Source organism: Amphiprion ocellaris, chromosome 23, assembly GCF_022539595.1.
Source record: "Amphiprion ocellaris isolate individual 3 ecotype Okinawa chromosome 23, ASM2253959v1, whole genome shotgun sequence".
Lineage (NCBI taxonomy): Eukaryota > Metazoa > Chordata > Actinopteri > Pomacentridae > Amphiprion > Amphiprion ocellaris.
This window is the reverse complement of record NC_072788.1, coordinates 2,090,671-2,116,401: the sequence shown is the minus strand read 5'-3', so window position 1 is coordinate 2,116,401 and position 25,731 is coordinate 2,090,671. Positions and strand designations below refer to the sequence as shown.

Below are 25,731 nucleotides of genomic sequence, written 5' to 3'. Positions count from 1 at the left end.
TAGCTGTCTTTTTACAACACAACAGGGCATCAGTGCTACTCCCAGCTCCCTGTGGATATCTCTAGGGTAAGTCTATAACCCTACCCTAACTTCATTCAGGTTCTTGTACTCGCAATCTCATTCTTTCAGTAACTACCCAACCAATAGATCAACTGGCAAATTACATCTTCAACAGTCCATGTTTCTGTTGAGCCAATACGCTAATCAAACTCCTGCCCCTTTTTAGCCAAACTCATGAACAAGACCTCAAGATCCTTGAACTCCTTCAGCCCCAACTTGAAGGGAGCAATCCACCATTTTCCAGCAGAGAACCAACTCGGGTGTAAACATGCTGAAGGCTACAGTGTGATGAAGCCAACGCAACCATATCATCTTCAGAAATCACAAACTTCCCCTGACTTTGCCTTGAAATCGTATCCATGCAGACTTGTGGAAGGACCAGGACCAGATTTGTATCAACAGCCCCAATGCGTCCACAAGTGGAGTCTTTTGGGAATTGAATCTGGACATAATAATTTTGAAAAGCGTTTGACTCTGAAGTCAACATATAAAGCACATAGTTTACTAAGACGTTTTTTGCGCCAAAATTCATGACTTTTTTTTCAAAGAAAACCTTTCTGGAGTGTTTTTCACGGCCTCCTTTACATTATTTCATCATATGGCATGTTTTTACGACATGTTTGAAAAATCGCATTTTTTTTCGACATAGTATAGTAAGGCGTTTTTTTTGGCGCCAAAATTCGTGATTTTTTTTTCAAAGAAAACCTTTCTGGAGTGTTTTTCACGCCCTCCTTTGCATTATTTCATCATATGGCAGGTTTTTACAACATGTTCCAAAAATCGAATTTTTTTTCGACATAGTATAGTAAGGCTTTTTTTTGCGCCAAAATTCATGATGATTTTTTTTTCAAAGAAAACCTTTCTGGAGTGTTTTTCACGGCCTCCTTTACATTATTTCATCATATGGCAGGTTTTTACGACATGTTTGAAAAATCGCATTTTTTTTCGACATAGTATAGTAAGGCGTTTTTTTGGCGCCAAAATTCATGATGATTTTTTTTTCAAAGAAAACCTTTCTGGACTGTTTTTCACGCCCTCCTTTACATTATTTCATCATATGGCAGGTTTTTACAACCTGTTCGAAAAATCGCATTTCTTTTTGATATAGTATAGTAAGACTTTTTTGGCGCCAAAATTCATGATGATTTTTTTTCAAAGAAAACCTTTCTAGAGATTTTTTCACACCCTCCTTTGCATTATTTAATCATATGGCACGTTTTTACAACATGTCTGAAAAATCGCATTTTTTTTCGACATAGTATAGTAAGGCGTTTTTTTGGCGCCAAATTTCATGATGATTTTTTTTTCAAAGAAAACCTTTCTGGAGTGTTTTTCACACCCTCCTTTGCATTATTTCATCATATGGCACGTTTTTACAACATGTTTGAAAAACGGCATTTTTTTTCGACATAGTAAGGCTTTTTTTGGCGCCAAAATTCATGATGATTTTTTTTTCAAAGAAAACCTTTCTGGAGTGTTCTTCACGCCCTCCTTTACATTATTTCATCATATGGCAGGTTTTTACAACATGTTCGAGAAATCGCATTTTTTTTCGACATAGTAAGGTGTTTTTTTGGCGCCAAAATTCATGATGATTTTTTTTCAAAGAAAACCTTTCTGGAGTGTTCTTCACGCCCTCCTTTACATTATTTCATCATATGGCAGGTTTTTACAGCATGTTCGAAAAATCGCATTTTTTTTCGACATAGTATAGTAAGGCGTTTTTGTGGCGCCAAAATTCATGATGATTTTTTTTTCAAAGAAAACCTTTCTGGAGTGTTTTTCACGCCCTCCTTTGCATTATTTCATCACATGGCACGTTTTTTGAACATGTTTGAAAAATCGCATTTTTTTCGACATAGTATAGTAAGGCATTTTTTTTGCGCCAAAATTCATGATGATTTTTTTTCAAAGAAAACCTTTCTGGAGTGTTTTTCACGCCCTCCTTTACATTATTTCATCATATGGCAGGTTTTTACAGCATGTTCGAAAAATCGCATTTTTTTTCGACAGTATAGTAAGGCGTTTTTTTTGCGCTAAAATTCATGATGATTTTTTTTTCAAAGAAAACCTTTCTGGAGTGTTTTTCACGCCCTCCTTTGCATTATTTCATCACATGGCACGTTTTTTGAACATGTTTGAAAAATCGCATTTTTTTTCGACATAGTATAGTAAGGCGTTTTTTTTGCGCCAAAATTCATGATGATTTTTTTTCAAAGAAAACCTTTCTGGAGTGTTTTTCACGCCCTCCTTTACATTATTTCATCACATGGCAGGTTTTTACAACATGTTTGAAAAATCGCATTTTTTTTAGACATAGTATAGTAAGGCGTTTTTTTTGCGCCAAAATTTATGATGATTTTTTTTTCAAAGAAAACCTTTCTGGAGTGTTCTTCACGCCCTCCTTTACATTATTTCATCATATGGCAGGTTTTTACAACATGTTCGAAAAATCGCATTTTTTTCGACATAGTATAGTAAGGCGTTTTTTTTGCGCCAAAATTCATGATGATTTTTTTTCAAAGAAAACCTTTCTGGAGTGTTTTTCACGCCCTCCTTTAAATTATTTCATCACATGGCAGGTTTTTACAACATGTTTGAAAAATCGCATTTTTTTTCGACATAGTATAGTAAGGCGTTTTTTTTGCGCCAAAATTCATGATGATTTTTTTTTCAAAGAAAACCTTTCTGGAGTGTTTTTCACGCCCTCCTTTGCATTATTTCATCATATGGCACGTTTTTACAACATGTTCGAAAAATTGCATTTTTTTCGACATAGTATAGTAAGGCGTTTTTTTTGCGCCAAAATTTATGATGATTTTTTTTTCAAAGAAAAGCTTTCTGGAGTGTTCTTCACGCCCTCCTTTACATTATTTCATCATATGGCAGGTTTTTACAACATGTTTGAAAAATCGCATTTTTTTTCGACATAGTATAGTAAGGCGTTTTTTTTGCGCCAAAATTCATGATGATTTTTTTTTCAAAGAAAACCTTTCTGGAGTGTTTTTCACGCCCTCCTTTACATTATTTCATCACATGGCAGGTTTTTACAACATGTTTAAAAAATCGCATTTTTTTTCGACATAGTATAGTAAGGCGTTTTTTTTGCGCCAAAATTCATGATGATTTTTTTTTCAAAGAAAACCTTTCTGGAGTGTTTCTCAGGCCCTCCTTTGCATTATTTCATCATATGGCACGTTTTTTGATTATATTTGAAAAATCGCATTTTTTTCGACATAGTATAGTAAGGCGTTTTTTTTGCGCCAAAATTCATGATTTTTTTTTCAAAGAAAACCTTTCTGCAGTGTTTTTCACGCCCTCCTTTGCATTATTTCATCATATGGCAGGTTTTTACATGTTCGAAAAATCGCATTTTTTTCGACATAGTATAGTAAGGCGTTTTTCATGAATTTTGGCGCAAAAAAAACGCCTTACTATACTATGTCGAAAAAAAATGCGATTATTCGAACATGTTGTAAAAACCTGCCATATGATGAAATAATGTAAAGGAGGGCGTGAAAAACACTCCAGAAAGGTTTTCTTTGAAAAAAAAATCATCATGAATTTTGGCGCCAAAAAAACGCCTTACTATACTATGTCGAAAAAAAATGCGATTTTTCGAACATGTTGTAAAAACCTGCCATATGATGAAATAATGCAAAGGAGGGCGTGAAAAACACTCCAGAAAGGTTTTCTTTGAAAAAAAAATCATCATGAATTTTGGCGCAAAAAAAACGCCTTACTATACTATGTCGAAAAAAAATGCGATTTTTCAAACATGTTGTAAAAACCTGCCATATGATGAAATAATGCAAAGGAGGGCGTGAAAAACACTCCAGAAACGTTTTCTTTGAAAAAAAAATCATCATGAATTTTGGCGCAAAAAAAACGCCTTACTATACTATCTCGAAAAAAATGCGATTTTTCAAATATAATCAAAAAACGTGCCATATGATGAAATAATGCAAAGGAGGGCCTGAGAAACACTCCAGAAAGGTTTTCTTTGAAAAAAAAATCATCATGAATTTTGGCGCAAAAAAAACGCCTTACTATACTATGTCGAAAAAAAATGCGATTTTTCGAACAGGTTGTAAAAACCTGCCATATGATGAAATAATGTAAAGGAGGGCGTGAAAAACAGTCCAGAAAGGTTTTCTTTGAAAAAAAAATCATCATGAATTTTGGCGCCAAAAAAACGCCTTACTATACTATGTCGAAAAAAAATGCGATTTTTCAAACATGTTCAAAAAACCTGCCATATGATGAAATAATGCAAAGGAGGGCGTGAAAAACACTCCAGAATGGTTTTCTTTGAATAAAAAATCATCATGAAATTTGGCGCAAAAAAAACGCCTTACTATACTATGTCGAAAAAAAATGCGATTTTTCGAACATGTTGTAAAAACCTGCCATGTGATGAAATAATGTAAAGGAGGGCGTGAAAAACACTCCAGAAAGGTTTTCTTTGAAAAAAAAATCATCATGAATTTTGGCGCAAAAAAAAACGCCTTACTATACTATGTCGAAAGAAAATGCGATTTTTCGAACATGTTGTAAAAACCTGCCATATGATGAAATAATGTAAAGGAGGGCGTGAAAAACACTCCAGAAAGGTTTTCTTTGAAAAAAAAATCATCATGAATTTTGGCGCAAAAAAAACGCCTTACTATACTATGTCGAAAAAAATGCGATTTTTCAAATATGTTCAAAAAACGTGCCATATGATGAAATAATGCAAAGGAGGGCCTGAGAAACACTCCAGAAAGGTTTTCTTTGAAAAAAAAATCATCATGAATTTTGGCGCAAAAAAAACGCCTTACTATACTATGTCACAAAAAAATGCGATTTTTCAAACGGTCAAAAAACCTGCCATATGATGAAATAATGCAAAGGAGGGCGTGAAAAACACTCCAGAAAGGTTGTCTTTGAAAAAAAAATCATCATGAAATTTGGCGCAAAAAAAACGCCTTACTCTACTATGTCGAAAAAAAAATGCGATTTTTCAAATATGTTCAAAAAGCGTGCCATATGATGAAATTATGCAAAGGAGGGCCTGAGAAACACTCCAGAAAGGTTTTCTTTGAAAAAAAAATCATCATGAATTTTGGCGCAAAAAAAACGCCTTACTATACTATGTCGAAAAAAAATGCGATTTTTCGAACATGTTGTAAAAACCTGCCATATGATGAAATAATGTAAAGGAGGGCGTGAAAAACACTCCAGAAAGGTTTTCTTTGAAAAAAAAATCATCATGAATTTTGGCGCCAAAAAAACGCCTTACTATACTATGTCGAAAAAAAAAAGCGATTTTTCGAACATGTTGTAAAAACGTGCCATATGATGAAATAATGCAAAGGAGGGCCTGAGAAACACTCCAGAAAGGTTTTCTTTGAAAAAAAAATCATCATGAATTTTGGCGCCAAAAAAACGCCTTACTATACTATGTCACAAAAAAATGCGATTTTTCAAACATGTTCAAAAAACTTGCCATATGATGAAATAATGCAAAGGAGGGCGTGAAAAACACTCCAGAAAGGTTTTCTTTGAAAAAAAAATCATCATGAATTTTGGCGCAAAAAAAACGCCTTACTATACTATGTCAAAAAAAAATGCGATTTTTCAAACACGTTCAAAAAACCTGCCATATGATGAAATAATGCAAAGGACGGCGTGAAAAACACTCCAGAAAGGTTTTCTTTGAATAAAAAATCATCATGAATTTTGGCGCAAAAAAAACGCCTTACTATACTATGTCGAAAAAAAATGCGATTTTTCAAACATGTTGTAAAAAAATGCCATATGATGAAATAATGTAAAGGAGGGCGTGAAAAACACTCCAGAAAGGTTTTCTTTGAAAAAAAAAATCATCATGAATTTTGGCGCAAAAAAACGCCTTACTATACTATGTCGAAAAAAAATGCGATTTTTCAAACATGTTGTAAAAAACCTGCCATATGATGAAATAATGTAAAGGAGGGCGTGAAAAACAGTCCAGAAAGGTTTTCTTTGAAAAAAAACTCATCATGAATTTTGGCGCCAAAAAAACGCCTTACTATACTATGTCGAAAAAAAATGCGATTTTTCGAACATGTTGTAAAAAACCTGCCATATGATGAAATAATGTAAAGGAGGGCGTGAAAAACACTCCAGAAAGGTTTTCTTTGAAAAAAAAATCATCATGAATTTTGGCGCCAAAAAAACGCCTTACTATACTATGTCGAAAAAAAATGCGATTTTTCGAACATGTTGTAAAAAAATGCCATATGATGAAATAATGTAAAGGAGGGCGTGAAAAACACTCCAGAAAGGTTTTCTTTGAAAAAAAAAATCATCATGAATTTTGGCGCAAAAAAAACGCCTTACTATACTATGTCGAAAAAAAATGCGATTTTTCAAACATGTTCAAAAAACCTGCCATATGATGAAATAATGCAAAGGAGGGCGTGAAAAACACTCCAGAAAGGTTTTCTTTGAAAAAAAAATCATCATGAATTTTGGCGCAAAAAAAAACGCCTTACTATACTATGTCGAAAAAAAATGCGATTTTTCGAACATGTTGTAAAAACGTGCCATATGATGAAATAATGTAAAGGAGGGCGTGAAAAACACTCCAGAAAGGTTTTCTTTGAAAAAAAAATCATCATGAATTTTGGCGCAAAAAAAACGCCTTACTATACTATGTCGAAGAAAAATGCGATTTTTCAAACATGTTGTAAAAACGTGCCATATGATGAAATAATGTAAAGGAGGGCGTGAAAAACACTCCAGAAAGGTTTTCTTTGAAAAAAAAAATCATCATGAATTTTGGCGCAAAAAAAACGCCTTACTATACTATGTCGAAAAAAAATGCGATTTTTCAAACATGTTCAAAAAACCTGCCATATGATGAAATAATGTAAAGGAGGGCGTGAAAAACACTCCAGAAAGGTTTTCTTTGAAAAAAAAATCATCATGAATTTTGGCGCAAAAAAAACGCCTTACTATACTATGTCGAAAAAAAATGCGATTTTTCAAACATGTTCAAAAAACCTGCCATATGATGAAATAATGTAAAGGAGGGCGTGAAAAACACTCCAGAAAGGTTTTCTTTGAAAAAAAAATCATCATGAATTTTGGCGCAAAAGAAACGCCTTACTATACTATGTCGAAAAAAAATGCGATTTTTCGAACATGTTGTAAAAACCTGCCATATGATGAAATAATGCAAAGGAGGGCGTGAAAAACACTCCAGAAAGGTTTTCTTTGAAAAAAAAATCATGAATTTTGGCGCAAAAAAAATGCCTTACTATACTATGTCGAAAAAAAATGCGATTTTTCGAACATGTTGTAAAAACCTGCCATATGATGAAATAATGCAAAGGAGGGCGTGAAAAACACTCCAGAAAGGTTTTCTTTGAAAAAAAAATCATCATGAATTTTGGCGCAAAAAAAACGCCTTACTATACTATGTCGAAAAAAAATGCGATTTTTCGAACATGTTGTAAAAAACCTGCCATATGATGAAATAATGTAAAGGAGGGCGTGAAAAACACTCCAGAAAGGTTTTCTTTGAAAAAAAAATCATCATGAATTTTGGCGCAAAAAAAACGCCTTACTATACTATGTCGAAAAAAAATGCGATTTTTCGAACATGTTGTAAAAACCTGCCATATGATGAAATAATGTAAAGGAGGGCATGAGAAAACACTCCAGAAAGGTTTTCTTTGGAAAAAAAAAATCATTATGAATTTTGGCGCAAAAAAAACGCCTTACTACTATGTCGAAAAAAAATGCGATTTTTCCAACATGTTCAAAAAACCTGCCATGTGATGAAATAATGCAAAGGAGGGCGTGAAAAACACTCCAGAAAGGTTTTCTTTGAAAAAAAAATCATCATGAATTTTGGCGCAAAAAAAACGCCTTACTATACTATGTCGAAAAAAAATGCGATTTTTCGAACATGTTGTAAAAACCTGCCATATGATGAAATAATGCAAAGGAGAGCCTGAGAAACACTCCAGAAAGGTTTTCTTTGAAAAAAAAATCATCATGAATTTTGGCGCAAAAAAAACGCCTTACTATACTATGTCACAAAAAAATGCGATTTTTCAAACATGTTCAAAAAACCTGCCATATGATGAAATAATGCAAAGGAGGGTGTGAAAAACACTCCAGAAAGGTTTTCTTTGAAAAAAAATCATCATGAAATTTGGCGCAAAAAAAACACCTTACTCTACTATGTCGAAAAAAAATGCGATTTTTCAAATATGTTCAAAAAACGTGCCATATGATGAAATAATGCAAAGGAGGGCGTGAAAAACACTCCAGAAAGGTTTTCTTTGAAAAAAAAATCATCATGAATTTTGGCGCAAAAAAAACGCCTTACTATACTATGTCGAAAAAAAATGCCTTTTTTCCAAGATGTTGTAAAAACCTGCCATATGATGAAATAATGCAAAGGAGGGCGTGAAAAACACTCCAGAAACGTTTTCTTTGAAAAAAAAATCATCATGAATTTTGGCGCAAAAAAAACGCCTTACTATACTATCTCGAAAAAAATGCGATTTTTCAAATATAATCAAAAAACGTGCCATATGATGAAATAATGCAAAGGAGGGCCTGAGAAACACTCCAGAAAGGTTTTCTTTGAAAAAAAAATCATCATGAATTTTGGCGCAAAAAAAACGCCTTACTATACTATGTCGAAAAAAAATGCGATTTTTCGAACATGCTGTAAAAACCTGTCATATGATGAAATAATGTAAAGGAGGGCCTGAGAAACACTCCATAAAGGTTTTCTTTGAAACAAAAATCATCATGAATTTTGTCGCAAAAAACACGCCTTACTATACTATGTCGAAAAAAAAATGCGATTTTTCGAACATGTTGTAAAAACCTGCCATATGATGAAATAATGTAAAGGAGGGCGTGAAAAACACTCCAGAAAGGTTTTCTTTGAAAAAAAAATCATCATGAATTTTGGCGCAAAAAAAACGCCTTACTATACTATGTCGAAAAAAAAATGCGATTTTTCGAACATGTTGTAAAAACCTGCCATATGATGAAATAATGTAAAGGAGGGCGTGAAAAACACTCCAGAAAGGTTTTCTTTGAAAAAAAAATCATCATGAATTTTGGCGCAAAAAAACGCCTTACTATACTATGTCGAAAAAAAATCCGATTTTTCAAACATGTTCAAAAAACGTGCCATATGATGAAATAATGTAAAGGAGGGCGTGAAAAACACTCCAGAAAGGTTTTGTTTGAAAAAAATCATCATGAATTTTGGCGCCAAAAAAACGCCTTACTATACTATGTCGAAACAAAATCAGATTTTTCGAACATGCTGTAAATACCTGTCATATGATGAAATAATGTAAAGGAGGCCGTGAAAAACACTCCAGAAAGGTTTTCTTTGAAAAAAAAATCATCATGAATTTTGGCGCCAAAAAAACGCCTTACTATACTATGTCGAAAAAACATGCGATTTTTCGAACATGCTGTAAAAACCTGTCATATGATGAAATAATGTAAAGGAGGGCGTGAAAAACACTCCAGAAAGGTTTTGTTCGAAAAAAATCATCATGAATTTTGGCGCAAAAAAACGCCTTACTATACTATGTCGAAAAAAAAATGCGATTTTTCGAACGTGTTGTAAAAACCTGTCACATGATAAAATAATGCAAAGGAGGGCGTGGAAAACACTCCAGAAAGGTTTTCTTTGAAAAAAAAATCATCATGAATGAACGTTAGTGTCTGGCACAGTGAAATCTATCTGCCAAAGGGAGGTAGTACAAGCCTGGTGACATTTTGTTTTGTACCAGGCTCCTTTCTCAAGATTATTCATGGGGATTTAAAAACAAAACAAACAAAAAAGCTGAAACTGGTTAGCTCTTTTGCTAACAGGCAGCAAGTTCACACAGTCTATGTTAAAAAAAAATAAAAATTTACCACAGTTGAACATAACTCACATTGAATTTGCCATTTTTTGTGACTTTACCTCACCAACACCTGTGAACCCACTGATCATGGTGATTCCATTGAATTAAACTGATTTCATTTCCACATTTTGCCATTTTAAATGCTAGCGTCATGTATCTCATCTGGCCTCGGAACATCTTTTGTTTTGTACCAGGCTCCTTTTTCAAGAATATTTATGGAGTTAAAAGAAAACAGAAACTGGTTTGCTCTGGCTAACAGACACATTTTGCCGTTTTCAATGCTGGTGCTACCTATCTCATCTGGCCCAGGAACACACAGGTAGTTCATGTCTCAGTTCAGTCTATGGTGAGCTCATATATAACAGTAGTCAGCTGTAAAAACTCCCCAACCTTCTTTGGTTTGAACTAGTCTCCTTTTTCAAGATTATTTGTGGGAGTAAAAAATAAATAGTTAAAACTAGTTAGCTCTGTGGCTAACAGGCAGCGAGCTCACACAGGCATTTTTTTTGTTAAAATTCACCAACACCTGTGAACCCACTGATTATGGTGATTCCACTGAATTAAAGAGATTTCACTGGCACATTTTGCCCGTTTTCTAAATGCTGACGTACCTCATCTGGCCTTGCAACACATTGGGACCCGTCCAGAAGAGGTGGAAAATGTTGCAGAGGAGCAGAACATCCTAACAACTAGACAGCACTAGTAGATGGAAATTGGTAATAATTTGCTTCTTTGTTTGTTTGTTGCGTTTTCTAGAAAGCTAACTGGACTGTCCTCTGTCAGAATAGCAGTACAACTGTAAATGAGCAGCAAAGTCAACCACAGCGCTTACTATCTGTTGCAGTCTGTTCCTGACCTGGCCCTCAGTAAACTTTAGCTTTCAAAGGATGTAATGCATATGACATCCCTATGTCGTATGTGACACATTTGTGCTTATGTGTGAGTTGTAGTGTGTACAGTTGAATGTTGGGAAGGAAGCCATAGTTTCCTTTGCATCAACAGACTGCCTTTGTCATAGTATACTATGTCGAAAAAAAAGTGCCATTTTTCCTTTACTCACCTTTAACGGTGAAGAAAAAAGAAAAGCTCTGACAGAACCAGGCTCAGGGAAGGCGGCCATCTGCCTCGACCGGACCATGTGTTGTGAACTGGCGCTATATAAACACACCTGAACTGAATCACTACACCAGAACTATGAACACTGCTGACCTGGGAAATGTGATGCCGCTGCCCAACAAGAAATCCAAATTACAGCCATAAACAAGATCATGTCAGCAGCAACAACACGATTCTGTACTCTATTTAGTATTTACTTACACCCAAACTTCAGACCAGACACAGCAGTCAAGTCTTACAAAAGCCTCCATCCGTTTAATCCACACCGAGACAAAAACACAAACAGCTGCTTGTGACAGATGTCATTTGCTTCAGAAACACTTTGACAAGACCCAGTCTGTCCTGCAGCTTCTAGTTCACACATATTTTCATTTCAGTCCAAGCACTGGTGAAACTGTGATATAACCTCTACGACTCGAACATGTTGGAACTGCGCTGCATGTCAGCTCAGGAATGGCAAAATCTGATTGATAAGCATTCAGTATTTCTGTTGCGTTGCTCTCTGCTGTTTGTTTCATTGCCTCGGAGGCATTTCTACGGTTTTATCCTTCACAAATGTGCAGCAGCTGGGAGTGGATCTGATGCAGCGTCTTCCCAAGAGTCGCCACACCTCATCTTCAGGGAGCAAAACACTGCAGACAAACAAAAATGAAGAGAAAGGAACTGTTTAAATGAAATGGAATGGGTTTTATTGTCTTATGGGTGGGGAATATTGGCATAGACTGTAGTTCAGCAGAACATGACTAGTCAAGTCTTGTTTCCACTCTGACTTTATGGATGTCATATCTGGTGCTTGAAGGAATCTCATGGTCCCGGATGGTGTTAAAAGAGCCTCCTTCAGTCTTTCTTCTATAATTGATCCCAGTTAGAGTAGAATCTAATCAAAAGCTGACAATGTTTTACTGAGAACCAAACTGTGACTCTTTCTGTGGGTGTGTGAAGTAAACATACTCACCCATCTGGGTCTATCTGGCCATAAAGGCGTGGCTCCGCATTCATTAAACCCTCCATCCCTGTCAGTCTAATTAAAAAGGCATGTTGCAGCTCTCTCCCCAGTCATGAGGCGTGGCTCGGCTTCTTATTCCTCAGGAGGGTTGGGAAAGTGGCCTCATCCTCCTCCTCCTCCTGCCAGAACTGCCGGTTCAAAGACTTCCTAACATCTGGCCGCCACAGTCATGGCCGGAGGTTGAAAGTGAAGGGGGACGGGTTACTGGTTTCACTGGTGTACAGACATGACGGGGAAAGCAACATTTAGAAAAAAAAAACAACTGGCAAATGAAACACAATTCAGAAAACCCAAGACAGAAGAGCTGAATTAAGAGTCTCCAATGGAAGTGAACAGGAAATTGGAGGAACCTCCATTTTTCTGTTCAGTGCCTGATGTCTCAGTCATTGGTGTTTATTTACAGAACCATTCTGGATATTATTCCTTCCTATTTGTCTTGTCTTTTAACAAGGAAACATGGAAGTTACAATCTCAGATCTATGGATACTCTGCAATTCATCATCCCCAAAGTTTGCTCTGAATGCAAGAAAGCATTTAGGTTTTCTGCACTTAATGCTTGGAATAAATTACCATCTAAACTTCAGCTTCAAGTCTTTGTTACACTGAATGAGTTTTAAGCTCTGCTGAAATCACTACCGTCTACTATGTCTGTGGGCAAGTGTTATATGTGAACAAGTTTTAGTGTTGTTAATATTATCTGCAATTACTGTAATAAACTGTTGAAATTGCATTTATTTTTTCTTAAGAAATTGCAGGTTTTTCATAATGTTTTGTGTTCATTAAATGTTTCATCTTTTTTTGCAATAAAATAAAATTTGGAGTTGTGGTTATTTATAGATTATTTATAGGTTATTATGCTGTGATTTTATTGATCCACTTGAGGTCAAACTGAGCCAAACTAAAATGAGTTTTATCTACATTATATTGAGCTGCCCTGTATTATTGTGCCCATATATAAAACATGTAACACTATATCTCCGTTGTAACATATAGGGGTATTTTATATGTACATTTCTGGTTTCTGCAGCTCAGTTTCCCAGCAGGAGGATCAGAATCTGAGCATTTTATTCAGATAACTGTCACGTCTTCAGCTCAGTCATTCTGCTTCTACTGTCTTTATTCTCTTATCTGACAATAAATCAATAAGAGCCACCACGCATTGATTAGATCAGTGAATCACTTCTGCTTCCGTTGAGCTGTTCCAAGACACGCAGTGAGCCAGAAACAGGCCGGAAACAGAAAAAAAAACTGCCTTCAAAATAAAATCTTGGCTTTTGCTGTAAGTAATTTACTGTATTGACAGCCAAGTAGGTGTAATAAATAAGATTACAAGATAAAGTTACGCAAGCTGTAAACTATAAAATGCTGTAAATAAGTTTAAAAACATATCTTAAAGTCAGATGGAATGTGAAGATTAAAAATAATTCAGGGTAAAAGAAGAAATAATGTATAAAGTAGATTTATTATACTTGTTTCCCCTTCTACAGAAATGTGCATTTAAAAGTTAAGATAGAACGAAAACAACCAACAGTCAATGGCAAAAATGCAAATTTATATGAGTCAATTAAATTTTAAGGTTAAGTCCGTATATTACTTTTTGAAAATAATGTAGATTTAGAGTAATTTTAACAATGTCAACGGTCTACAATATAATATTATGCAATAATGACTGTGTAAATGTGTCTGACTACGGTAATTAAAATGTTATGGCATGACCATAAAATAATTATTATGTAAATTCACTCGAATAATTTAAACAGTAAGATCAAAACCCTACAATAATATTAACTGTGGCAATTATGTATTTAAATTGTTATTATTTATCTAAATTTCACTGAATAACTTAATTGGTAAGGTTAGAACCAAGTAATATTGTTAGATATGAAAATTTGCCTGACTAATTTAAATATTATGGTTCAAGACTCTATAATAATAATCATTAATCATGCAAATGTACTTGGGTAATTAATATATAATGCTTAATATTGAATAGAACTGCTGTGATAGGAAAAAATGTGGTTATTACAGCAGAAAAAGTACAGTTCCCACCACCAGAAACACAGATAAATAAGCAAAAATGTGCTGTAAATGAAAAATAATCAAAAATATATAAAAAACGCAAAATGTCCACGAAAAGAACGTACAAATGTTATTTACCCTCGTGTCATCCTGCGGGCCAAACGTGACCCATTTTAAAGTTTGAAAATGTGGAAAAAAAAAATATATTTTTCACAGTGAAACTTCTGATGTCCACATTTTCAACATTTTTGGGAAATTTTTCAAAATTTTTTGATGCAAAAAAAAAGAAATGTTAAAAATGTTTAAGAACGCTCACAAAAAAAGATTTTTTGTGAATGTTTACAAGAATTTTCTTGCCACATTTGGGGGATTTTTTAAATAAAACTTTTATGGGAAACTTTTAAGGAATTATTGGAATTTTCTTCCTGAAGGTTTTGCAGATTTTCAGAAATGTTGGAAATTTTTTTGCTGAATTTTTGGATTTTTTTTCAGACAAGGAAACAATATTTTTTGGTGCCGGTAAATGAAGACAACAGGAGGGTTAAAATTTAAAATAAAAACTTGTGAGAATAGTGCACGGAATTAATCAGTAAATTATATTTGAGTTTCATTTCGGTTCAGTTGCGTCCATTTCGGGTTGCAGGAAGTGTTGCGTCACAACTCGTTTTCGTTTGAAACTCCAACCGGAAGTGCGGTGCTGCGTCGTGTCTGACTTGACGTTTGTACCTGTCAGACTGTCTCCGCTTCTCTCTGGTGTTTCGCTGAAATGCCGGCTACCGTCAGCCTCCCGGGGCTCCGTCGGTCCGCTGGTCTTCACCCGTGAAACATCCACACCGGCTACCGGTTAGAATTCGTCATTTTTTCGTCGTGACGTCGCTTTGGAGGACTGAACACCGGCACTTTGGGTTTTTTCTGCCTCCGTTCCGGTGGGATTTTATTCTCTGCAGCGTCGGAATGAACTGAGTTGAAGGAGCAGAAACAACGGCAGGACTGGAAGCCTGCGGCGGGCTGATATAACGGCCAGAGTGACCTACATACCGGGCAGCTTAACGGACGCATCTCTGCTGTATGGAGACTCCGGAGAGACGCTGTAACCTTGTGACTGTCAGAAGTGACCTTCAGTTCTGATCTGCTGCTGCACAACTGTGTCCAGCAAGACACGTGAATGAGGCTGAGGAGCAAAGCGTGACATCCGTATGCAGAATAACCGAACAACCGGGAGATAAGCTTTCCGTTTGGCTGACCTTTGGATGGGACTCTGGGTTCAAAGAGGAAACCAAAAGGGAAAAATTAACCCGATGAGGCCTGCAGTCAAAGTCGGGATCAGAAGTCTAAAAGGATGAACTTGTAGTTGCCTTACTCACTCAGCAGACTGTCTGGTAATGATCATTAATTATGCAATAAAATCAAGCAATACAAACTGCTTTGCAAAGAACGAATCTCACACCAAATAGACATTTTTGGCCATTAATCCAGCAGCATTATGATTCTGAACTGTGCTCAGCCGTTACCTCTCCTGAGGCACACCGATGTGCCGCCTCGGGTCACAGAGAACTTCATCCTGACAGGCTACCGCTTCCCAAACTACAGCCTGAGGGACTGCTTGATGTCCGCCTTCAGGCCGACCAATGAAACAGGGAACTTCTGGACTCACTTCCTGCCGGTTTTCGTCTTTTTCTACTACTTTGTGGAGGTGTTCGGTTGGGAAGGTGCGCCCGGTGGCGACGCCCCGTTCTTCTATCCGTTGTGGAACTACTTCATCGGGGTGTTCTGTCTGCTGATGGCCAGCAGCATGGCCCACCTGCTCAACTCCATGTCCCTGGTGGTCAGAGAAGTTTGCTTCTTTGTGGATTACGGCACCATCAGCGCCTACACGGTGGGCTCATCGTTGGCCTACTACTACTACATCCATCCTCGGGCGGGGATATTGGAGACCGGAGGCCACAACGGCTCCCATACGGACCTGAAACAGGAACCTGCAGGGTCTCCTACGTCATCCTATGCAATCCCAGAGTTCAGTGCGTTCTTTGAGATCTTCTACATCCCGTCTGCTTGTATCGTAGCAATAATTTGCGTCCTATCCTGCTGCAACACTCGCCAGAGGTGGAGGCGGCATCGGTACATCATCCGGACGCTGGTTTTTCTCCTCCCGTTCCTCGTCTCTTCCACCCCGGTCTTCTACCGCCTCCTCACCAGATCACCTTATTCCACCGCCACCTCCTCCTTTGATGCTTCCACCTCCATGCCCAGCTTCTTCTACCGCCACTGTCTCTGGCTGCTGGTGTCGGCCGCCTTCAACATCAGCAAGTTCCCCGAGCGTCTGGCCCCGGGTCGCTTCGACATCTGGGGCCACAGCCACCAGTGGTTCCACTGCTGCACCTTCCTGTCCATCCTCGACGAGCTCCACATGATCAAGGCGGAGGTGAGGGCCATCCTGCTGAGCCCGACTCTGCTGCTGCCGCCCAACGCCCTGGCCCGCCTCCCCGGACCTACCGCCGCATCCACCTACGGAGTGATGCTCCTCCTCCAGACCACCATCGTCTCCATCATCATGTGGTTCTCCTGGCATGCCAACTGCATCTACGGACCCCAGAGAGACCAGCTGGAGAAGCAACACCCCAAGAAACAGCTGAAATGTCACTGATCACGGAGGCGTCTTTTTCTAATCATCTCGACTGTGAAGGAAGATTTGCACATGAGCCATGCCACAAAGCGAAGCGCACAAAATAAAAAATATTCCTCCTCCCATTCCAAGTCCCTCATATGTTCCGGCCCTCGTTGGGAGCGTTTTCAAGCTTTCATGAGGGGAAATTGGGGACAACGGGAGATGAAAGGATTATATTCTGAGCTCACCACAGGGTGGCTGTCTGGTTGAGTGGATACTGAAGGTCCTTGCCAGTTTTTTTCCCAGCATGTTCCGACAGGATGTCTGAACAGTGGGGATAATAACTACCTCTCGGGGCTGTGCGCTTGAGGACAGAGGAAAGGTGTTTGAGAACTCCATAGAACATGAGTGGGACCATATACAGAAGCTTCAGATGAATTATCAGCTGTCAGGTCCTTTTATCTCGTGCACCTCCCTTCCTCTGGCCCTCAGCAGTATCGTTTGAATTCCCTCAGCTGTGGCTTCTATTGATCCCATTGTTTAGTGCTTCTCTCTGAGCTTTGTTCACCGTACCTACACTTCCTTTATCTCCAACCAGTCACATGCAGTCTCGTTTCCTCTTTCTTTCCAAGTGATCCTTGCAGCAGGAAGTGGTGCAACAACAGAAATAGCCGAGAGCTCGTATCGGTCTGACAGTAAAGCACTTTCAGAGGGGTCGGTTGAAGCAGCCCCGTCGTTAAAAGCCATGCTCGCTTCCAACACTTAAGGGATGCATCACGTTTTAAAGCGTATGACGTCCTGCTGGGTTATTTAGTGAATGCTTCTGCTGTTTGTGTGGTTTCCTGACGACTAGTTCTGCCTAGCTTATGTTCACACCACTTAAAGGGATCTCACTCAGATTAAATGTGATGATCTTATGTTTATGTCTTATCAGCATAAATAATGTACTGTATATTTCTGCCGCACATAGGAGTGGCATTTTCACGTTTTTGCTGTTTGAAGGCCCGTATTGTGGGCGCAGAGGAAACGAGGGCCTGCTGTATCCTGAGGCTTTTCAAGTGATGTGCAACAAAAAGCCATCAGTTTGGAGAAGTGGTAGTTGAACTAATGGCACAACTGTAGTTCTTCACCATCAGGAACTTGCCAGAAATATTTGCACTTTGACAGATCAGGTTAATAGTTCATCTGGCAGTTTGTACCTCTCAAGTACTACTATTACATTCGAGTAACAGAGCTTTTTTCCTTACAAAAATGCCTGACTATCTTCAGAGGCTCGTTTAACCACTATTCTGTAGCTTTTTCCAGACTCTAGTACAGCTTTTACAAAATATGTTTCTTTTATTTTGTGCTCATACGATAAAAAAAAACAATCTTTTGAGACTTGGACAAAATAGTTGACTAAACTTTGAGAAAAAGTATTGGTTTTCTGCAGCACTGTCATAGATTGTATATTAAAGATGTCGGAAAAATTCTTTATAATGGCCAGCAGGGGGTGACTATTAAATAAGTCAGATTGTATAGAAGTCAATGAGAAAACAACCTGACTTGTCACTTAATTTGCTGTCTCAGTGAACATTTTCCTGTTGTCTTCATTTACAAGCACCAAAAAAATATTGTTTCCCTGTCTGAAAAAAATCCAAAAATTCGGCAAAAAAATTCCCCAAATTTCTGAAAATTTGCAAAACCTTCAGGAAGAAAATTCCAATAATTCCTCAAAAGTTTCCCTTAAAAGTTGTATTGAAAAAAAATCCCCCAAATTTGGCAAGAAATTTCTTGTACATATTTTCAAAAAATTAGTAAAAATCTTCCAAAAATTTTTAAAAAATATTTAAAGTGATTCCATATATGTCAGCAAAACTTCTAATATTTTCTTTAAGAACATTCCCAAAAAAAATCAACCAAAATCCAGCAAAATTAGCTGGATTTTGGTTGATTTTTATGTGAATGTTCTTAAGAAACATTTTTAACATTTCTTTTTTTCCACCAAAAAATATTCAAAGATTTCCCCAAAAATGTTGAAAATGTGAACATCAGGAGTTTCACTGTGAAAATATTTTGTTTTTTCCCGCATTTTCAAACTTTAAAACGGGTCAACTTTGACCCACAGGACGACGCGAGGGTTAAAGTCTCAATCAATAGTTTCACATGTCCTTTAATGCAGTATGATGTTCGGTGTGTAAATTATTTTGTCTTTTAGAGAAACATGCTGAGAGCCCTTAAACTATTTGGTGACGTCACGGCAGCTACATCCATCCATTATATGCAGATATAGAGTGGAGAAGTACAATAAAACAAAGCGTATATCCTGAATTGTAAAATCTTAGACAATACGTGACTTTTGGTATGCATAACAACAAAAGGCATAACTTGGTAAATGGATCAAATACGCTTTTGATGGCGCAATATCTTCTCAGCCACATGGACAGAAAAGTGTTTACTGGCCTGTTGTGTCTGATGATCAGGTATTTATTATTTCAGAGGAATCAATGCTCGGCTCTAGCACTCGAATATAATAGCGGTAAAAACTGAATTTACAAGACTGTGTAGATTAAACGCTAACCTCACTGAAAAAAGCTGCTTATTCGGCTTTGGATTGCATGAGCTGAAGTTTAGCGTTACTGCTAGCAACTATTTCTGTGCTGTGTGATCATATCCTATGTCCTGTAGGAGTCTTTTGGTGTTAGCATTCTGGTACCAAACCCAAACCTGAGCGTTGTTGCTTCAAACTCAGGCCAGGTTTGGTTGTTTTAAGGATTGTTAGAGATGGAATAAAGAGAGCCAGAGTGTCATGTTAGCCTGCTAATGTAGGAAGTAAGTAATACACAAAATAAGGTCAAAATAAAGCCTTTCTGGCATGTGTGGGATGTCCCAAATGAAAAGAAAAATATGTAAGTTGTTGGACACATCCTTATGTGAATACAGGGGGTCCTGGGTTCACGACGTTAGGTTGAAACTGTTACATGGAACTAGCTGACGAGCAGAGCGGACAAATACGTCGTCACACGGCGCTTTAAGACGGCTTTATTTACATTCGCTGGTTGTACGCCATCTTGGATTGTTCGCTAACTTTTTGCCCTTCATTATGGCTCCCAAGTATAAATCTGACTCTTCTGATGGCAGTGCTTTGAAGAAAAGGAAAGCGGTCTCCATGAAAGCGAAATTAGACAGAATGAAACACTCAAAAACAGGGCAAAACACCGAACTGATTGACGTCATGATACAGTTAACAACGTTGCTTACATTTTCGCTGGAGTTCCAACTTAGGAATGGAACTCCCACGTGAGTCGAGGACCCCCTGTATTGGCCATTATGTGGTCCACGGAGTTCATAGAAATGTTAGTCTGACTAAACAGTTCTGTGATGTTACATTTCTCTGGATAGCACATTTAGCTGAGGTGTCCAGGGAGACTTTGTGCTGCTTTGTACCAATGAAGGAGCAGAAAACGGGATTTTCTCCTGACTTTCTTTTGCACACTGAAAATGGACGATGACTGTCAGCGTTTGGATGGAGATGTGTTGGGAGGATGTGTGTTTTCTCTGTCATGTCCCTGATAATGTCGTCCAATTATTAGAGCTGGTTAATGTGTTGATGATTTCCAGATTAATCGATTAGTTGTTTGTTCTGTAAAAATGTCTAAAAATTGTTAAAAATATCCATCAGTGTTTTCCAAAGTCCTCAAATGTCCAGTTTAGTGTCACAAATCTGACTCATTCAAGCTGGAATCAGAATTTTGACTTTTTTCTTTACTCAAACTGATTAATCAAATGTTGACGGCTAATCGATTAATCACTGCAGCTCTCTGTCATGCAGTCTTTCCCTTTAAATTTCAAGCTCTTACTTGTGTCATGTGCATTTTGATAACATGATGTTGGTCACTGTCTAATCTTAGAAACGATGTACTAAAATCTGCACATTTAGCTGCGTTCACTTGCACACAAGAAAGAAAAGACGAGAGAGCTGTTGGTTTTGTGCGACGCTGGAATGAGTACAGAGGGACCATGCTGAGTGATTGTGATGATCATACTGTTTGTGGTGCACTTTAGAGCTTATTTAAAGCTGTTCCTTTAAAGGGTCAATCCTGCGGTACTGTATTATTCCAACACATTTCAGGTCTAGGTAGTGCATTCTAATGATGAGAGATTCATCACATGATGATGTTTCTACCTCAATACAGCGTTTGTATAACTGCCGCTGAGAAGAACCATCGCTGAAACATATGTTGTTCCCTCTCTAGACTGTCAGACTTGAATCTATTAATGTTTAAGCAGTGTTCAGTATGTGAATGTTTGACCCGTAGACTACTGTATCTGACCTAGAGAAGTACTCAGGGGTGACTGAAAGAACGACTAATACATTATTTACACGTGCATTTCATTATGAATTAGTAGAGGGGGTGATTAGAGCACTCTGTCAATGCTGAAAAGTGAAAACCTTCCACTATGTTTAACTGATTTATCAAATAGCACTGATCACATGTATCATTTGAGTTGTACTGAATAAATTGCACAGAGATCTGTTATTGTTGTGGCTATTTATTCATTTGACTGTGCAGAAGTTATCAGAATTACAGCATTTTTGATTTTGTGGTGCTTTTATTTCACATTCAATACCTAAGTGTTAGCATGTTGCTAGGCTAAACATCAACATTCAGACCAAGTAGAAATTTTGAAAAGTGACAAACCACTACAGATGTGTCAATAAAAACAGTTCCTCAAACGGCCACTTGAAGGTGGCTCCAAAAACGAGTCAATCCCCACTAGTCTTGCATAGTCAGACCATTCTGTAGCTCTTAGGCAGCGCTGTGGAGAATAGTCTGACTGCACTTCATTGTCATATTATTAGCAAAAAGGTTTAGCTGTGCTTGTATTTCTTAAAAGCAACAACAACCTTGGAGAGAGCTACTAATAGGACCAAAAATAGTGATGAGGGAACTGTTTTGGTGGAACATTTCTATGCTGGAAAGCGAACGCTATCAATAAAATGGATCATTTATGGTAAAATAAAACGACCCTGGCCTGTACATCTAATTTATCCTTTCATGACGACTGCACACAACTCAATCTGAATAGCACTAAGGCCTAAAATCATTCATAATTAATGACCTGGCCACTTTGAGTGACAGGGTGATTCCACAACAAGTCAGCTTCTTCTATTTGGTCATTTTTTTAAATTAACTGTCCAGAACTGCCGCACTAAGTTTCAAAACCACTGTTTTGGAAACCTATAGTTGTCATCAAGGCAGGTTTATCCACTTTTATATACAGTCTGTAGTGTAAACATGCGCAGTTGCTTAATTTAAGTCCGTTAATATACTCAGAAAACAGCCCAGATTATACATTAGCTGCAACAATACAACATTAATATACTGCGTTTCAAAGTAAAGTTCAACACGACTCTTTAGCAACCAGGTCAAAACACCTGAGCCTCCAAACTATAGGATCAAGTGACCATGAAAATAAAAATACTCACTTCAGATGTGACAACCAGCACCCATCTCAGTCTGGACAGGTTAGCCTAGCTTAGCCTAAAGACTAGAAATGCAGCTAGTTGGCTCTTTCCATGTTAAAACCAAATGAAAACCTTCCAGAGTACACAGGTGTCAGGGGCATAAAACAACTTTATCTGGCTGTAGACAGATGTTCTGGATACATTATTAACCCTCGTGTCGTCCTGCGGGTCAAAACTGACCAGTTTTAAAGTTTGAAAATGTGGGGAAAATATATATATATATTTTCACAGTGAAACTTCTGATGTCCACATTTTTGGGAAATTTTGAACATTTTTTGGTGGAAAAAAAGTTTGAAATATTTAAGAACATTCACAAAAAAAAAAGAAATCAACCAAAATCCAGCAAATTTCGCTGGATTTTGGTTGATTTTTATGTGAATGTTCTGAAAGAAAATATTAGAAGTTTTACTGATATATATATGGAATCATTTTAGATATTTTTAGGAGATTTTTTGAAAATATTTACAAAAATTTTCTTGTCAAATTTGGAGAATTTTTTTAAATAAAACTTACGGGAAACTCAAGGAATTACTGGAATTTTCTTCCTGAAGGTTTTGCAAATTTTCAGAAATTTGGGGCATTTTTTGCAGAATTTTGGGATTTTTTTCAGACAAGGAAACAATATGTTTTGGTGCCTGTAAATGAAGACAGGAGGGTTAAAAGACTGAAGTCTTTAATCGTCTCTAAAACCACCAATGGTCATTTTTACATTTCTGCTTGTAAACAAATGAGATACACCATGTTAGTTATCTGTAGTTGTTGGCAGGTATACTTTGAACCTTGGACAGAGACGAGTTGGCAGTCCTGTCTTTGTGCTAAACTAAGCTAAGATCTGTACTCCTGTCATGACATGAGGTTGTGTTGACGTGTTCCTCTGATCAAAGTTCAGCTGCACAGACCGTCTCTAAACTGCTCAGTGTTTTCTGCTGCAAACCAGGATGCAGACTTTTAGACTCTGTAAACTGAAGTCAGTGGCTCCAAAGTTTTGAATAATTCAAATGTTTTCAAATGACTTCCTCTCCCTGCGCCGATTTACAAATCCAGCATGATTCCATCTGAGCCCGAGGCCTGCCGTGTTCCTCGGCGGTACGTTCTGTGGGTGGACTGGATGTTGTGCAGCGTTGTGCATGTGTGCAACACGTGCAGCTGGCATTTTACATCAAACCTCACTCCTCCCCCACTCTGGCTTTTTCCATCCCTCTGTCTCTTTTTACACTGCAAAAACTCAAAATCTTACCAAGTCTGTCTTATTTTTAGTCAAAATGTCTCATCCCACTTGATTTAACATAAATCCACTTAAGTGACATTTCAGCAGATGGAGGGACTTGTTTTAAGACAATGCATCTTAAATATCTTGTTAAGTCAAACAATCTTGAAATTATCTTGTTTTGAGTTGAATTTTACAAGAAAACTCTAAATAACTTTAACCCTCATGTCGTCCTGCAGGTCAAATTGACCAGTTATAAAGTTTGAAAATGTGGAAAAAAAACAAAACATTTCCATGGTGAAACTTCTGATCTCCACATTTTCAACATTTTTGGGAAATCTTTGAACATTTTTTTAGTGGAAAATAAGAAATGTTAAAAATGTTTAAGAACATTCACAAAAAAAATGTGATCTTAAGAAAATAGAAGTTTTACTGATATAAATGTAATCACTTTAGATATTTTTAGAATTGTTTTTGGAAGATTTTTACTCATTTTTTGAAAATATTTACAATAATTTTCTTGCCAAATTTGGGGTATGTTTTTAAAAAAATAAAACTTAAGGGAAATTTTTAAGGAATTATTGGAATTTTCTTCCTGAAGTTTTTGCAAATTTTCAGAAATTTGGGGAAAATTTTTCTGGCTTATTTTAAGACACCTAAGCTTGACAATCCTGGTAAATAGAGCTTAAAATTAGTTTTCCCAGCTAATTTTAAGATCTCAATATTCTAAATATCATATTTTATTTCAATAAGTCTTACCAAGCCATTTTTCACTAGTTCTATTGGCAGATTTTTTCACTTATTTCAAGGTAAAAGTTCCTTGAAACAAGTTTTGTCTTGTTTTGAGAGGGGCATTTTTTTCAGTGTACTCAAAGCCACAAACAACGGTGGTGAAACCTGAGCCACAGAGAGAGGATCCTCCAGCAGAGCTACCGGGAAACCAATGGGAGGCTTTAATGGACGAGTCTTTTCTTTAAGAGTACAGGCTGCTGGGTAAAAATAGCAAGGAGGAAATGTTAAAAGCAAACGCACAAAGTGCAGCAATGACAACAAGAAACTACAATTCTACAGTTTCACTCAGCAGACAGTAGATACAACACAAGCAAGGCTCTAGTCAGGAGAAAACCTGGAATGTTGTGCCCTACGCCTCGAGTCGGGATAATATTAGCATAATGTGATGTAGTTAGAACCCATCCTCTTTCTTATACTGTCTATAGTCATGATGCAAACCAAAGGCTGGAATCATGGACAAAAACAAGCCAAAAACTGAGACCATTCATAGACCAGACATAAAATATTCAGTAAGACAAGTAACCGAGTCTAAAGTCAGGAACAATAAAAAATTAATAAAGGCAGGATGATGATGGGGTTCCCTTCCAGATGGAGATAATCTTCCCTGTTTGTTAGTATCATTTACTCTTTATTATGTAGTTGGTTCTCAAGATAAAGCAGAACAGCAAGTTTAGTATTTCCCTCGGGATTAATAAAGTATCTGTCCACCCATTTTCAAAAATCCACCCAAATCTACTTTCTTAGAATCAGAGAAATGTCAGATTTTCAACTTTCTGATGGTCCTCGACTAATCTTATGATGTAGTTCAGTCAGAATAATCGACCAAAAACAAACTTAAAATTAGGATATTTCATCAGAATTCACCAAAAATAAAATGTTTGCTACAGATTTGGTAAAAGCCAAGAAGCCATTCATGACTCAACTGCAACCAACAAGCACAAGACAAAAATTATGACATTTTTCAGGTGAACTGCAGGTAGTGTTTAGGCAGAGTGGATAGGAGACAAGAAAGATTGACAGGAAACAAAGCATACGATCAATAAATAAAACGGTAAACAGAAGAGCACGTTGACTGAAGATGCATCCAGCTGGTGAAACATTTCTAGAGCCGGAGTGCAAAGTAGCATGAAAAACCTGGAGTTTGTAGCGGTGACAAAAACGTCGATTCCTTTTGTTCAATTTTGTTACCTCAAATCAAATGGTGAGAAAATCTACTTTTAATTTGTCTTCTTTAATCCATTTATGCCATTTTAACCCGATTATGATGCACAAAAAAGATTCTTAGACTCTACTTCTAGCCATAGTTGTGCTGTTTCCACAGACTTATATTAAAAAGTGAGTAAAAACATCTAAGGAGCAAAAAACACCAAAAACTACTTGGAATTCAGAGAGTTTTACAATTAACGAAGCAGAAACCGTGTTTCAATACAGAAATGAAAAACAAAATCTACATATTATGCAGCTTTATATTAAACATTCCTTTTGGATACAGGTTTT

The 25,731-nt window shown here is 37.1% G+C and overlaps 1 protein-coding gene and 1 long non-coding RNA gene across 2 annotated transcripts; one reads left to right on the top strand and one right to left on the bottom strand.

The window, feature by feature from the left end:
- Positions 1 to 7,393: 7,393 nt before the first annotated feature.
- On the bottom strand, positions 7,394 to 12,772 carry LOC129348096 (uncharacterized). Its single transcript, XR_008600514.1, has 2 exons — positions 12,052 to 12,772; positions 7,394 to 11,728 (listed from the first exon to the last, which is right to left on the bottom strand). It is a non-coding gene; the product is annotated as an uncharacterized LOC129348096 (long non-coding RNA).
- Positions 12,773 to 14,828: 2,056 nt separating this feature from the next.
- On the top strand, positions 14,829 to 21,246 carry paqr9 (progestin and adipoQ receptor family member 9). Its single transcript, XM_023292601.3, has one exon. It carries the CDS (start codon positions 15,605 to 15,607, stop codon positions 16,763 to 16,765), a length of 1,161 nt encoding a protein of 386 aa, XP_023148369.1. The 5' UTR covers positions 14,829 to 15,604; the 3' UTR covers positions 16,766 to 21,246.
- Positions 21,247 to 25,731: the final 4,485 nt, after the last annotated feature.

Coding starts and splice junctions, on each gene's coding strand:
- paqr9 (XM_023292601.3), top strand. CDS start 15,605: ATGATTCTGAACTGTGCTCAGCCGTTACCTCTCCTGAGGCACACCGAT.